The sequence below is a fragment of the Crotalus tigris genome, unplaced genomic scaffold, assembly GCF_016545835.1.
Source record: "Crotalus tigris isolate CLP2741 ecotype Arizona unplaced genomic scaffold, ASM1654583v1 scf7180000017605.3043972, whole genome shotgun sequence".
Lineage (NCBI taxonomy): Eukaryota > Metazoa > Chordata > Lepidosauria > Squamata > Viperidae > Crotalus > Crotalus tigris.
The window spans coordinates 81,337-95,798 of record NW_024096508.1 but is presented as its reverse complement, the minus strand read 5'-3'; the positions used below and the strand labels follow the sequence as shown (position 1 = coordinate 95,798).

The window sequence follows — 14,462 nt, the reverse complement described above, 5'->3', positions numbered from 1 at the left end:
TTTTCAGTCTGGATTCAAGCCAGAGTCCAGTACTGAGATGGCATTGGCTGTACTTGCAGATAACCTGGAATGCTCGGGATGGAGATGGTACAACCATTCTGCCCACCTCCCCCTGGATCTCTCAGAGGTTTTCAATACCATTGACTGTTGTAAACTTGGTATCCTGATCCAGCTTTAGGGGCTGAAATTGGGAGGCACTATTTTGCAATATTCTCCTTTCTTCATGGCCAGCTTTTTGGAGACAAGAGTTCAAGCCGTAGATCCCTGCAATGCGAGGTGTCTCAAGAGTTTTTTTCTTTATCTTTTAACATCTATATGAAACCCTGGGTGAGATCATTTGCCAGCAGGTGGTATGGTATAGTCAGTATAAGGTATAATTCAGCTACACATCACCCCTGGTTGGGCAAGTTATCCTATTGAAGTGCAGACTGTGTGTCTGGAGGCTGTGGGGTCTGGTTAGGGAGAAGCCTATTTGGACTTAACTCTGGCAAAATGGAATGTTGGGTTTCTGGTCCCAGGGTCTGGTGACATGCCAGCTTTGATTCTGGACAGGATGAGACTTCCTTGGATGGAGCTGGTGTGCAATCTGGGGGTCCTTCTACATTCCTTCTATACCTCTACACTCACAACTCCTGCTCAATGAATAATTGACAATCATCACTAGGAAAATTATTCTTGTGTTCCAGTTGCATCTTTCCTGGATTGGGAGGTTTTGTTCATGGTCACTGATGCCTTGGTTGCTTCCCATTTGGATTACTACAACATGGTCTACATGGAGCACCCCTTGAAGACAACCCAGAAACTAAAACAGCAGTAGTAGCAGCACACAATTTTGGGCACTCCTAGGTTCATCTATTATACCCCTGTTGCACAAGCTGCATTAGATCCCAGTTTCTTTATGAATGCAATTCAAGATGCTGGTTATCTGCTAATACTGTTGCATCTATTTGATACTTCTTAACCAGTTGGGTGAAATGGTGCATCATAGAACAACAATTTTTGAATCAGCATACCTCAAGCGGACTAATTTACAGAATGTGTCCAAAATCAGGACAGGAAGATAGAAGGGGCAGAAAGGCCCAACAGGTGAGTGGTCATTAACTGATTTGGAACGAAGACCCAAATTTGAAATCTCTTAACAGCAATGGCAGTTATGTGAGAGAAGAATGAAGGAGTGACTTGGATGCCTGCTGGCAAAGTTGAGTTGACTGGGGCTGGTGGGAGGTTGGTGGTTGACAGGTGTGCCCTTTCCTTAGGGATACACTGGAATGGGAAGGGGGTGTGAAGCTTTTCCTCCCTTTGTTTCCCCTCTGCCCCAGTAAAGGGGCAGGCAGTTCCCTGGCAAAGTAAGCAGAAGAGGATGAGGCAGCTTCACTGCTGCTCTCCTGGGAATTATGAGGGGAAGGGAAATAGTGCAAACCTATATAAGGAATGATAAATATATGGAATCATTCATATATGGAATGAGGAAAGACAAAGAAGCAACTTGGCTGGCGGCCGGCAACAACTCCCTGGAGGGATGGGCCCTTGGGACATAGTGTAATGGGAAGTGGGGTTGTAGTGGTCCATTCTTTGTTCCCCCCTCCCCGTAGCAAGGTGGCAAGCAGTTCCACAAGTCAGAGGAAAAGGAGGAGGCTTTACAATATGCTGCCCATACAGAGAGACTGGACAACTTACAAAGGCATACAAATATAAAAGCATTAAAATTAACGACAATAGTTAAACGCCAAGAATATAGTGAGACAATAAGGGGGTGGACTTTTGTTAATAGATTGGATAACCATTTGACTAGGATGATATAATGTCTCCTGCCTTAAGCTGGAGGTTGGACTAGAAGACCTCTGAGGTCCCTTCCAGCCTTAAGATTCTATGTTCTATGACTCTCCTAAGGAATGAGGGAAAATGGTACAAGCCTAAGGTCCCATAAAACATTTCCCTTAGACTAACTTAAGCAACGGTTCATTTTTTTAAGGCTAACTTTTTTGAGAGACAGAGATTTAGCATATTAAATTCAAGAGCTAACTAAGCTGCTTCCAAAGTGGTGTAAAATGGAATTTGAGCTGGGAGCACGAACTGTTTGCTTACAATACATAGATTTTGCATACAAAAGTTACCAGTCCTGATTCTTAAGCTACACAGGACTGGAAAAGATTTTTAACACTGAGGAGAACAGTATAATCCAAAAGTGAACAAGTTATACAACTTTATAAAAGGGAGTATAATATTGTTTTATTCAAAACATGCTATGATAACCATTTCCTTGTATTTGATTCCCTTCCTCAGTCCTTTTGGTCAGTCTAAGTTTGATTATGCCACAATACCAGTTCAGTGTTGTTTTTTTCACAATTATTTCTTTGTATTTATGAAATTTACAGAGCCCCCTCCCAACACACAGAATTAAACCTTCACCTTCTTTCCCTGCATATATTTAACTCCATTCTACAAAATCAGGAAACTTTCATTTAGATCTGTTGTACCTTTCCCCCATTTTTTAAAGTTTTAGGTACCTACACAGTGGCTATGATTTGATTTATTATTCAGGCATTACTTATGCTTCTTATATTTGAAGCCAAATACTAGGTGCATAAAATACTAGGTCTACTGCTCATTAAGGCCTTGTTCAATGAAGCTTTCTTATAGCGTTTTTCATTAAGATAAACAATAGATTAGGTTTTCAATGTTGTTTGTAGGTGTGTTGCATGTAGCATTCCCTGCTAAGTCTAAATTATTGGCCCGTTTGGGCAGTAAACCACAAGTAAACCACGTTTAATCAAAGCATACTCAACAGTATTGTGCACAAACTAAGATTTCTAATATTGTATAGAGATTTACTTGCAAACTGTTAGCGGAATCCCCAAAGCTCAGAGGTACACATAGTTCCACAGAGGTACACATAGTTCCTGACATTCATTCACGATTGTAAACTGTTTAAATTTTAGATTCCGCGGCTACCTCGGTTGGCTCCTTTCCCCAGCCAGTTCCCCATCTCTCTTCCTCTTTGCTTTCTTTACTTCTTTCTCCTTCCATTATCTCTTGTTTCTCTTCCCTCCGCCTCTTTCGAATCCGTAATGGGAACTCCTTTCACCTCACTTTGTTTCAGCACGGTTTATATTAGTGGAGTGTGTCGATGCCGGTCTGTCCACGGTGCTGCCTGTTTTCTCCACACATCCAAAATGCTTCTCGCCATGTTATTCTCCGCTTTTAGGAAATTTTGGGTATGAAAACGATGAGCAATTATTTTGTATGACGCAGAGAAGGATCGAAGCCGTGAGGAAATAGAAAACGTTTTCATCAGGCTGAGTTACGGCGGCAACCCCTTCGGGTGGGGGCCTTTGGGTCTTTGCGTCCGAAGCGGGATCGGACGGAAGAAGAGTGTGAGCAAGATGAACCTGGAGCTGCTCGGTGCGTGGGGAGAAAGACGCTTTGGTCGCTGCTCTTTACTTGGGGCTGGGATGCGTGGACGGGGCAGCCGGGGGACGATGAGCAGACGGGCTGTGGGATAAACTCGGGAAGGCGCGTTTGTGGGCGGTAAAGCATCGCGGTGTTGGAACTGGCTCGGGGGGGGGGGGGAAGAAAGGGCCGCTGGGTTGCTTCTTTGACTGGAACGCGGGAAGCGGCGGGGGGCGGGGGGGGCCCGCGCATTTTCCTTCATCCCGTTTGCAGATCTGGGCACAGCTATCCAGCGATGCGGAAACGGCGGGACGCTGCCTCCCGATCGCTTCAAAAGCATTTGGTGTGGTTGAAATGCAAAAGAGTCCAGGAGACAAGAGGCAGATTTATGCTGTTGGTTTGAGCTCCGAGCTTGGCAATTTGGTTGCAAACGTTTCGTCACCGTTCGAGGAGATACCGGCAGGAGGCTTTGAATTGTGCTCGTCTGTCGGAACAGTGGCCTTTAAATGCCTTTTATTATATAATGCAAATTGGTATGCGTGTTGTTTATTTGGATATCCGAAATCAGACCGTGACTCAGAAATATCCGAATAAACAACATGCATACCAATTTGCATCACATAAAAGGCATTTAAAGGCCAGTGTTCCGACAGACGAGCACAATTCAAAGCGCCCTGACGATGTCTCCTCGATTGGTGACGAAACGTTTGCAACCAAATTGCCAAGCTCGGAGCTCAAACCAACAGCCTAGCTACCAACCCCAGGTACTGATATTCAAACATATGTCAGGCAGATTTATGACGCGGGCGCCTACATCGGACCCCGATGGACCCGATTTTGAGAATTGTTATAGGTGGGCCGGGCGATTTCATCTTTTCTCTTTTGCTGCCCCCCCCCCCGAAAAATCCATTATGTATAGCGAGGAAACCCATCCTTAATGTAATATTGAGGTCAGGTTATTTCACTATTGTGTTTTAACTTTAGAAGTATTATATAGATGAGTTACAAATGATTTAAGTAGTATAAATTATGTGATAAAGGAATATCTGGTGAAAGTATCAGCTTCATAACATTTTGTAACAGGCAGTGCATCTTTTTCTAGTCCTCTACATGCCTATTTCACTTGAGATGAAGTTACAGTTAAAGGGTTTGGAGTATAAATGAGAATTAATGGACCTCAGTAGATAATTACTTCCAAAGTGACCTGTCAAAAAGAAAACCTATGTATGTTTCTTTTTTAAAAAAAGTTTTATATTATTAATTGCTTCCCCTTAAGGCATGGCAACATCCCATTTTTGAACATTTCTAACTTTAAGAAATACTTAATTTTGATGATTATATGGTTGTTGGAATCCAAAGAGTAATTTTGGATAAAATTTTGAGATTCCTGCAGCAAGGAATTTATATTTTGCTCATCCAAAAATAGTAAATATTGTTAATTTTACCAATATAGCAGATAAGATTTTCAGTTTTTCAATTTAAATATATTAAATTACTTGAACCTCATTGCTAAAACTTCCTTCAATTTCTGGATAGCAGATATAATATTGTAATACATGCTACTGATTTATAGATCAGATTTATTATTTCAGTACCTGCTCTTATCATTAGATCTTCAGTAATATAGCATGCAACAAAAAGGAGTGAGGCATTTTTGAATTTCCTTCATATTTTCTTCTTTTTTTTCAGAATCCTTTGGGCAGAACTATCCAGAGGTATATATATATATATATATATGTATTTACCCTTGTATAAATATTTTGTAATATTGTTTGTGACTATTTTGCTGAAATAGAAATGAGAATTCTTGGTATATGCTCATACACATGAAATAGACTGTGTGTCTTAAATCTTCAACTTATTACATGAACATTGCGACAAGTTATTTACTGTATTTGCATTTCATGGGGTGAAGTAACATGGTTATGTAACCTATACATGAAACCTCTCCATTGTTTCTATCCCTTTTTTGTTTTCAGGAAGCTGATGGCACATTGGACTGTATTAGTATGGCTCTTACATGTACTTTTAACAGATGGGGCACTCTTCTAGCAGTGGGCTGTAATGATGGCCGAATTGTCATTTGGGATTTCTTGACAAGGGGCATTGCAAAAATAATAAGTGCCCATATTCACCCAGTTTGTTCATTATGGTAAGGAATTATCCTAATACAAATTTAATTTGCTTTGTGGATGATGTGCCTGCAGTTGAGGTCAGAAAAAAGAACTCTGCATGCATTTATTGTACAATTTTCATACATTTAAACTTTGGACATTTTATTAGAATATTACTAGTTTTTATTACTGGAAGCTACAGTTCAGGAATATGCATAGATGACAGCTAGGCAGCTCAAAACTTTGGGTGAACTTTACATCACCAGGTGTACCCAAAAAAATGAATTGGACTGAAGTGTCCAGTATTTTGGGCAGTGAAAGTTGTTCCAATAAAAATTTCAGCGACAGCTTCAGCTGCAATTTGATTCTCAAATACACATGCAGTCAGTTTATTTTGATACCAGCTAATAGGTGATGCATAAAGATGTGTTAAGGTTGTAATACGTGATTTTTTCCCATTGAACTTACAAGGCATTTGGTTCTTTAAATGTTTTTTGGAAATTAAAGATTGGAGTGCTGCAGAAGGCTTGTCAACATGATATTTGATCAGGACAGTGAAGATTGTACTGAGAGGCTATCTAGATCTTTCTCTTTCAGTTGGAGTCGTGATGGTCATAAGTTAGTGAGTGCATCAACTGATAATATGGTGTCTCAGTGGGATGTTTTGACTGGTGATTGTGATCAGAGGTTTCGTTTTCCTTCTCCTATTTTGAAAGTCCAGTATCATCCCCGTGATCAGTAAGTAATATTAACACCTTTTTTAAAAAACAGTAGTAATCTAGATAATTTCTTTAAAGTATATGCAAGTTATAATACCTTTTCATGGGTTGTAGTCAAAACAGATTTTTTTTTTTTTTTTACTATGCAGCTTAGCAACTGAAGAAAAACAAAAACTGGCTAGGTTGGGCATACAGTGTTATCACCACTGTAGGAATATCAACCAGCTCCAGGAATAAGAAAGTATATCTGAAAAACTGTGGGTCAATGCATCAATAGGTTGATAGCATTGAGATCTAAGACTCTCAGAATTCAGTATTGTTTTCAAGTGCACGCAGCATACATGTTAGGTGATAGAGAAAGATCTTGCCTTTCATTCCCACTATCAATATCTGTGTTTCTCTTGTTTGTGAATCTTGATACTATTCTAAACTTTGTGAAATTTTCCTAGGATTTTTTCTTCTATATGTGTTTTCCTAAATACATATGGAAATACAAATGTGCAAAATGCAAATATACAAAATACAAAGTCTCTTAATCTGGCAGTTTGAAAGATATGAGGTTCCTGCAAAGTTCACATTGCTGTTGTTTAGAATAGCCATGAGAATCTGGGTCTTCATCTAGGACTTTGATGAGAGAAAGTGAGACCATTACTTCATTCCACTTGGTCTGTTTGCTTGTCATCTTTTATCTTTATATTTCATTAAATGTTTTGTAATTTCTTTGATTGTAGTGGGCCATCTAGAGTTGAGAGTCAGGCAGCATACATTTAAACATTATTATTGTGGGCGGTTGCACAGCTGTCTACCTTTTTATCATATTTAATGCATACATTATTAATTATAATTATTATTATTTCCTGTGCTGGCATGCCAAGTTGCCAGGAGGCAAAATAGCAGGCATAGAATCTACCTTAGGCCCAATATAAATAGGCTCAGACTCTATAACAGCAAACTATATTAATACAGTCTTTGAAAAAATCCCTTTGCAATGTCTTTGAGGTCAAACTCATGGTCAAACAGGAAAGCAGGGTTTGAAACTGATAAGTTATCACTAGACAGTAAATCCACAGAAGATGCAAAAAACAAGATTAGAGAAATCCTAGATGCAGCAATGCCGGATATTTATAAGAGATATTTAAATTGTTCTTAACACTGCCCAGAGGGAGTGAGCACATTAAATAAACTTTGCTAAACCTCCATTCAGTAAACAGCAGAGACTCATTAAAAAGTTGCTGCAGAGTTTGTTCTCCTGTTAGTACTTAACATGCCTGTTGACTAGTTTCTCATTTCTGTGAAACTCAATCTCTAGTCCTGGATTTTCATTAAGCAATTCTTTCTATGATTAAATAGCTAAACCTCTGATTTTCAGTTATTGTCAACAGATACAAGCAAGAGATTCTGTGAATTTGTTGAGTTTTTTTAAGAATAGGATCACTAGTTCCAATGTTGTTAGAATCATGAGTGACAGGAATACTGTCACTTAATTGTTTCTAGCTTCATTTCTCCTCATTCTTCTCATCCCCTAGCCAGATCACGTCAAATACCTTTACTGGATCACTATTCTGCTGAATAATCACTGTTACATTTCGTGAGGGCCTGACCTAAAAGGTTATTCAGAAACTTTCCTCATTGGAGAATATCATCTTTGTCCTTTTATTTTATGGATTCTTGGATGACTTATGGAATAAAAATGAAATGAATGTATCTATGTATGGGGAAGTGAAAACATAATTACCAGATATAAGCATTGTATTAACTATTTAGAATATGAATGATACTGAATTGATTTATTAATCCCGCTTGTTTATGAATACAAAATACGATTCATTTTTTTTTCAGGGGAAAAACATACTTCCTTTGTGTTTTTCATGTTTTTGATGATGCGTTGCTTGATGTTTAGGAATTTTTTTTGTTTCTTGTTTTCTATTTCTTTAGAAACAAAGTATTAGTATGTCCAATGAAATCTGCCCCAGTAATGCTAACATTGTCTGATTCGAGGCATGTTGTCCTACCAGTAGATGATGATTCTGATCTCAATGTGGTAGCTTCTTTTGATCGACGAGGGGAATATATCTACACAGGGAATGCTAAAGGGAAGGTGAGAAATAATTATATTGTTTTGTTTGTTCTATAACCTAAACCTGTCTCAAAGGTAAAATCCATGGAAATAAATGGGATTTGTATCTGGTAAGTAAAAATTAGTTCTTCAGCATAGGGGTGCAATCCTTGCTCATCTCATATTAAATCCCATTGAATCCAATGAAGCTTTTCAATAATCACAGAGGATTCTGCTTCAATAATAAGGCTCAATGATCATACTTTGGACACATTATGCATAGACATAGTCCTCTGGAGAAGTCAATAACGCTGGGAAAGATGGAAGAAGACAGAAGAAAGGAATCACAAGCAATAAGGTGGTTGGACTTAATTACAGCAGTGATGGATAAACTATTGGAAAAGTTGGGGACAGATTTGTCTATCAGTAAAAGTCAGCACTGAGTTGATGACCCATAATCATTCAATGTGTTTGGTCACACTGTTCACCAGTTTGTTTGAAAGGTTGTTGTATTTGCAATATGTCCACTACATGTCATGCAATGAATATTTTATTGCTCAAAGAGATACCACACATTCATGAATAATAGATAAATGCAGAAAAAGTATATTACCCTACTACATTGATCAAGGATTTGGCATGACTACTGTCTCAAATGCTATTATATAACCATACATCTGGTTTAGGTTGGCTGATCTAGGTCTTGTTCCAGAGAATTCACAAAACTGTTAATTAGTCTGTTACTTGAAGCTTTTAACAATTGAGTTTTATGATATAAAATGTAGTATATCATACAGAAAAAAATCTAGCTTGCTCAGGAGTGAGGATGCTTGTTGGCATGTGACTGGTAAAGATAACCAGCATTGGACAATATGAAGGTCATTTTATCCTTCCTGGTGAACTTGTAAAAATGCCAGAAATTTTTGGGTCCAAATGCATGCAATGATACAAAGAATATTCAGATTGTCATTCAATTGAAACTTCTTATAGTAATTCTGTAAAACGTTTCTTAATGATGCTATTCTCATTTGGAAAGATACTACTGTGCAAAATGAAATCTATACTATTGGCAGAGTTTTTAATACCTGCTGTAGTATTGCAATGTTAAATGTAAAGCTTTGTCTCATTTTTAATGTTTTAAGATCCTTGCTTACTATTTGATAAGTTATGGAGTAAAATAAAATTGCAAGGGTATATAGTTGGGGTGAACTGTATACCCTTGCAATTCATTGATTTTTCTTACAAATTTTAGGTAGTAAGATTGTACAAATTTCTTTCTTTTTCAGATCTTAGTGTTAAAGACAGACACTCAGGACCTTGTTGCTTCCTTCAGAGTGACAACAGGAACCAGCAACACTACTGCAATTAAATCTATAGAATTTGCTCGAAAAGGAAGGTGAGTTGAAGTCAGTCAGAGCTTCACAATTTATTCACTGAAAGCATAATGATGAAAAGCTTTTCCCCCCAAATGCCATTTGTGTAGACAATTTTAAATTCTTCCCACTTGTGATAATGGAGTGGAATTACTGAATATAATCCTGTTCCTCTCAACGCACATTCTGTGAGTGTTCTGCAGTGATGACAATAATTCATTTCAAAATGAGGTTAAATTATGAGAGTATCTGGATTTATCAGGAAAGCATAGGAAATTGCCAGGTATGCCACATCTTGTTTATCTAGGCTGGTATTGTTCGTTCTGGTCAAGCTCATGCAGTAATATTTCCTGTCACTTAGTTCTTTATCTTTTAACGGACTTGAATTTGAAGGTTTCTTTACACAAATCATGTATCATAAAACAGAGCTATGCTCCTTCCCTAATAAGCTATGTTAGTTCCCCAGATGTCCTGATTGGTACCACCTGCAGCTAAAATTTAATTTAAATCCCTTAGAGTTGTCAAATGCCCATTTTTATCAATGGATTAATACTTGGGCTTATTTTTCAGAATGACTTTCTTTTGCCTTTGGAAATGTTTTGAGACGTGTTTTAGATAAGGACAATTTTAGAATTTTGAGTTTGCATTAGATTGTATGATCTTCAGCCAAGTTTGTTCGTATATCTTTTAGGCTAATTGTGAAATTGTCCTAGTGACTGTTGCTTTTGAAAGTGATAAAAGTGATCACCAGTATTTGAAATTAGGTAGATACTTGAACATTAGCTAATTTAAGGTGCAGCTGTCATGAAAAAAGGATAAAGTTAGTTAATACTATGATTGAAAGCTAAACAAATAAAACATCTAAATGTAATTGTACATGCTTGAAGACGCTTTAGTGTAGCTTTCATGTCACATGGCAATTTGTTTTTCAAACTGAAAAAGTTTTGAAAAAGCAACTTACATCCTGACATAAAAAGCAGCCTTCAAAAACTAAACTTATTGAGACTTCCGGTGGATCTGCGCGCGCGATGGCGGCTACTTTGTAGCCGTCCTCCTGGGTAAGTGTTTGAATCGCTATGAACAGCGGCCATCAGCTGTTCAGCGGTTCAAAATCCCCCTCCCGGGCAAAGGGGGGGGGAAGAGGGTTGTCTGAATAGTGGTAGAGCCACTCTCATGCACCCCCAAGGCTTTTTTTGGGGGGTGAGAGGAGTGCTCCCATGGAGTTCAGACTGTCTCCGCTTCCCAGCTGCTTTTGTCCCTAGGGACAAAACAAGCCGCTGCAACCACCTCCGCGATTAAACTGATCTGGTGAGGTTTTTTTAGAGGCGGACAGAGCTGAGTATTTAGCTTTTGCTTTCTTTGATTTTATTTGGATTTTAAGTTTAAAGATTTACTTTTACTTTTATATTCCCTCTTTTTATTTTTTTTCCTTTTGTTGAAAGGGAAAGTAAAATGGCGATCGGCAAGCCTTTCGGGTTTTGTTTGTTTGTTTGTTTTTTGGGAAGGTAGAATGGCGATCGGCAGGCTTTTTGGTGTTTTTTTTATCCTTTCCCCCCTTTTTTTTAATGATTGGAATGGAATGTGGATTTGATTTTGATGTTGGGTTTGGATTTTAGAAGCATTATTATTTTTGTTTAACTTCTTTGTTTTGCTTTTTGTACTTTTAAAAAAATGGAATGGATTTTTTCTATTTAATTATTTTTTTCTTCTTCCCTTTTCTTTTTTTAACTCCTTTCTTTTTATTATAATGATCTCCTTTTGAAGGATTTTTTGATTTTTTGGAGTTAATCTCTCTTTTTCTTTTGTTTAATTTTTGTAACTTTTAAGAAGGAGTAAAGATTTTTCTAAGATGGCTCCAAAGCGTTCAGTATTTTTTTGTTATAATGATCTCCTTTTGAAGGATTTTTTGAATTTTTTTGGACTTAATCTCTCTTTTTCTTTTGCTTAATTTTTGTAATTTTTAAGAAGGAGTAAAGATTTTTTTTAAGATGGCTCCAAAGCGTCCAGTAATTCATACAGCTCCTAAGGTGGTTTCTTCTTCGGTGTTATCATCAGTGCAACAACCTAAATCAATAGCTTCACCCTCTTCCTTGGTACAGCCAATAATTGTGAAGGATTTGCAAGATATGATGGGAAATGTTATATCTCAAATTAGGGCAGAAATGAAAGAGATTTTAGAGGAAAATAATAAGATTTTGAGGCAAGAGATAGTTTTGGCTCTAAAAGGAGTTGCCTCTGTTCTTGAAAAGCTGAACTCTCGTGTAGAAGAGGTAGCAGAAAAAGTGGAATTGATGGAGGGAAAATTTGAAAGCATGGAAAAAGAAATGGAAAATGAGATTCTTATGCTTCAATATAGACAAATGGAATATGCCTTAAGAATCAGAGGTTTGGGAGAGTCTGTGCAAGGAGATCTGAGAGAGATGGTTGCAAAGGACTTTGCTGTGATTTTGAATAAAGAAAAAGAGGAAATACTCAGTGAAATTGAAAAATTATTTAGAGTTAACTCTGTGGTGGCAGTGCAAAAGAATTTGCCAAGAGATGTGGTAATTTACTTTGGGAAAAGATCTCTGCGCAACGAAATTATACAAGCTTTTTATAAGAAGAGATTTCAAATTGCTTCACAAGATGTTATAATTCTAAAGGAGATCCCATCTAAAATTTTAAGAAGAAGAAAGGAGTTTGCTTTTTTAGCAGATGAACTTAAAAAGAGACGAATCTTGTTCAGATGGGATGTTCCGATTGGAATGGTGGTGAATTACCTGGGGATATGTTATAGACTTAATACTGTTTCTCAAGCAAAAGACTTTTATACTTCGGTCCTGGGGGTATGTTCATCGCCATCTATTAGGTTTAAAGCTTTGGAAGAAAAGAAGGTAGAATTGCAGTCTGAAGAGCCTATACTTATGAAAATTGGGAAACCTCAGTTTGAGGGGCCTCAACAAGTCGAGATGGAGGAGCAGAGGATAACCTGTGCAACATATAACTGTAAAGAAAAGGAGCAACAGAAGAAGGTTAAGGAAGCCTCACAACTATTGGTTTCTGAATCTGTGGGAGAAGTAGGATTTATAAATTTTTTGGAGCAACCTTTAAGGGTAGAATTGCAGTCTGAAGAGCCTATATTAATGAATGGGAAATCTCAGTTTGAGGGGTCTCAACAAGTCGAGATGAAGGAGCAGAAGACAACTCATGCAACATATAATCGTAAAGAAAAAGAGCAACAGAAGAAGGAGTTTAAGGAAGCCTCACAAGTATTGGCTCCTGAGTCTGTGGGAGAAGCAGGATTTATAAACTTTTTGGAGCTACCTTTAAGGGCAGATTTCAAAGCACTTCTTTCGAGATTTATGGATAAGAGAGACTGACAAGGATTACTTAGTTTAAGTATTCAAAAGAGTACTGAGTCTGTGGGAGAAGCAAGATTTACAAACTTTTTGGAGTTAGCTTTAAGGGCAGTTTTCAAAGCACTTCTTTTGAGGTTTATGGACAAGAGAGACTGATAAGGAATGTGTTTATTGTGGATGGAATTATTTTAATGGTTTATGGACAAGAGAGACTGATAAGGAATGTGTTTATTGTGGATGGAATTTGTTATTGGTAAAGATTTAAATGTGTATAAGGGAATTCTAATGTTTTAAGTAATGTTCAAATTTGTGTTTTGGAGGGAGTTTATAAAGAATGATGGATAATAACGTAAGTATGATATGAAAAGGTTCAGAGTATATTATAATGTGTTTAATGATTGGGGTTTTTATTATTATTATTATTATTATTATTATTATTATTATTATTATTATTATTTTTAAGAGAAGATAACTTGTTTAATTAAATGTACCTAGATTTGTTTAGGATTTATATGTCTTTTAAGTTTTTTTTTGATAGGAGAGAAGATTATGGAGATTGAATGAAAATCTTAGATAAGAAGTTTAAGTTTAAGTATTTAGTTTAAGTATTCAAAGAGTATTTAGTTTTAATGGTATAATGAAGGTTTATATGTTTATTTTTGTGTTCTAGGATAAAGAAAGAGGGAGAGATTAGATTTTATATTGTAGGTATAGATATTCAAAGAAAGTAATGTTTAATTTGTGTTTTGGAGGGAGTTTATACAGAATGATGGATAATAATATAAGTATGATACTAGAAAATGTTTAGAGCATATTATAATGTGTTTAATGATTGCATTTTTAGAGAAGATAACCTATTTAATTTAATGTATTTAGATTTGTTTAGGATTTATATGTGTTTTAAGTTTTTCTTTTTCTGAAAAATTTTAATTAAGCCTGTACTCTGCTCTGGGAAGGTTGGGGGAGGGTTTGGGAGGTTTGGGGAGGTGGGGGAGGGTATGGGAGGGTGGGGGGGGGTTTAGGGAGGGGATTTGTTTTGTAAAATTTAAAAAACTTTCAATAAAAAAAAACTAAACTTATTCTATTGCATCTGAATCTTTGGGTGCATCCAAAGGAAGTCTTTCTGGCTTACATATTATAATATTATTATTATTGATTACCAGATATGCAGATAGTCCTTGCTTAACAATGGCAATTGGGATCTGCAACTCTTTTCTAAATGACACTGAATGTAAAGCAGAAAATCACATGCCAATTTACAACATTAGTCCCTTTTATTTATTAAATTTATATATCACCCAAATCGCTGTTTGCCATCATGAAGCAAATTGCACATGGTCATTAAGTGTGATGCAATTGCAACCTCCTGCTGGCTTCCCCATTCACTTTGCTAATGAGAAGCCAGCAGTGAAGGTGGCAAATCATGATAATAAGGCCACAAGATGTTGGAACCATGATAATTGTTTGCTGGT

At 37.1% G+C, this 14,462-nt stretch overlaps 1 protein-coding gene across 7 annotated transcripts in view; it reads left to right on the top strand.

The window, feature by feature from the left end:
- Window positions 1-3,266: 3,266 nt before the first annotated feature.
- Window positions 3,267-14,462, top strand: part of RBBP5 (RB binding protein 5, histone lysine methyltransferase complex subunit) — a 28,709-nt gene continuing 17,513 nt past the window's right edge. For 6 of the 7 annotated variants that reach the window (XM_039320372.1, XM_039320339.1, XM_039320391.1 and 3 more), the window contains exons 1-6: window positions 3,267-3,402; window positions 5,080-5,105; window positions 5,370-5,542; window positions 6,102-6,242; window positions 8,159-8,321; window positions 9,566-9,675. In XM_039320372.1, coding sequence (XP_039176306.1) covers window positions 3,384-3,402; window positions 5,080-5,105; window positions 5,370-5,542; window positions 6,102-6,242; window positions 8,159-8,321; window positions 9,566-9,675 — 632 coding nt within the window. In that variant the 5' untranslated portion in view covers window positions 3,267-3,383. Of the gene's footprint in view, window positions 3,403-3,428; window positions 3,529-5,079; window positions 5,106-5,369; window positions 5,543-6,101; window positions 6,243-8,158; window positions 8,322-9,565; window positions 9,676-14,462 lie in introns of those variants that run through there. The other variant, XM_039320346.1, reaches the window with a different exon arrangement.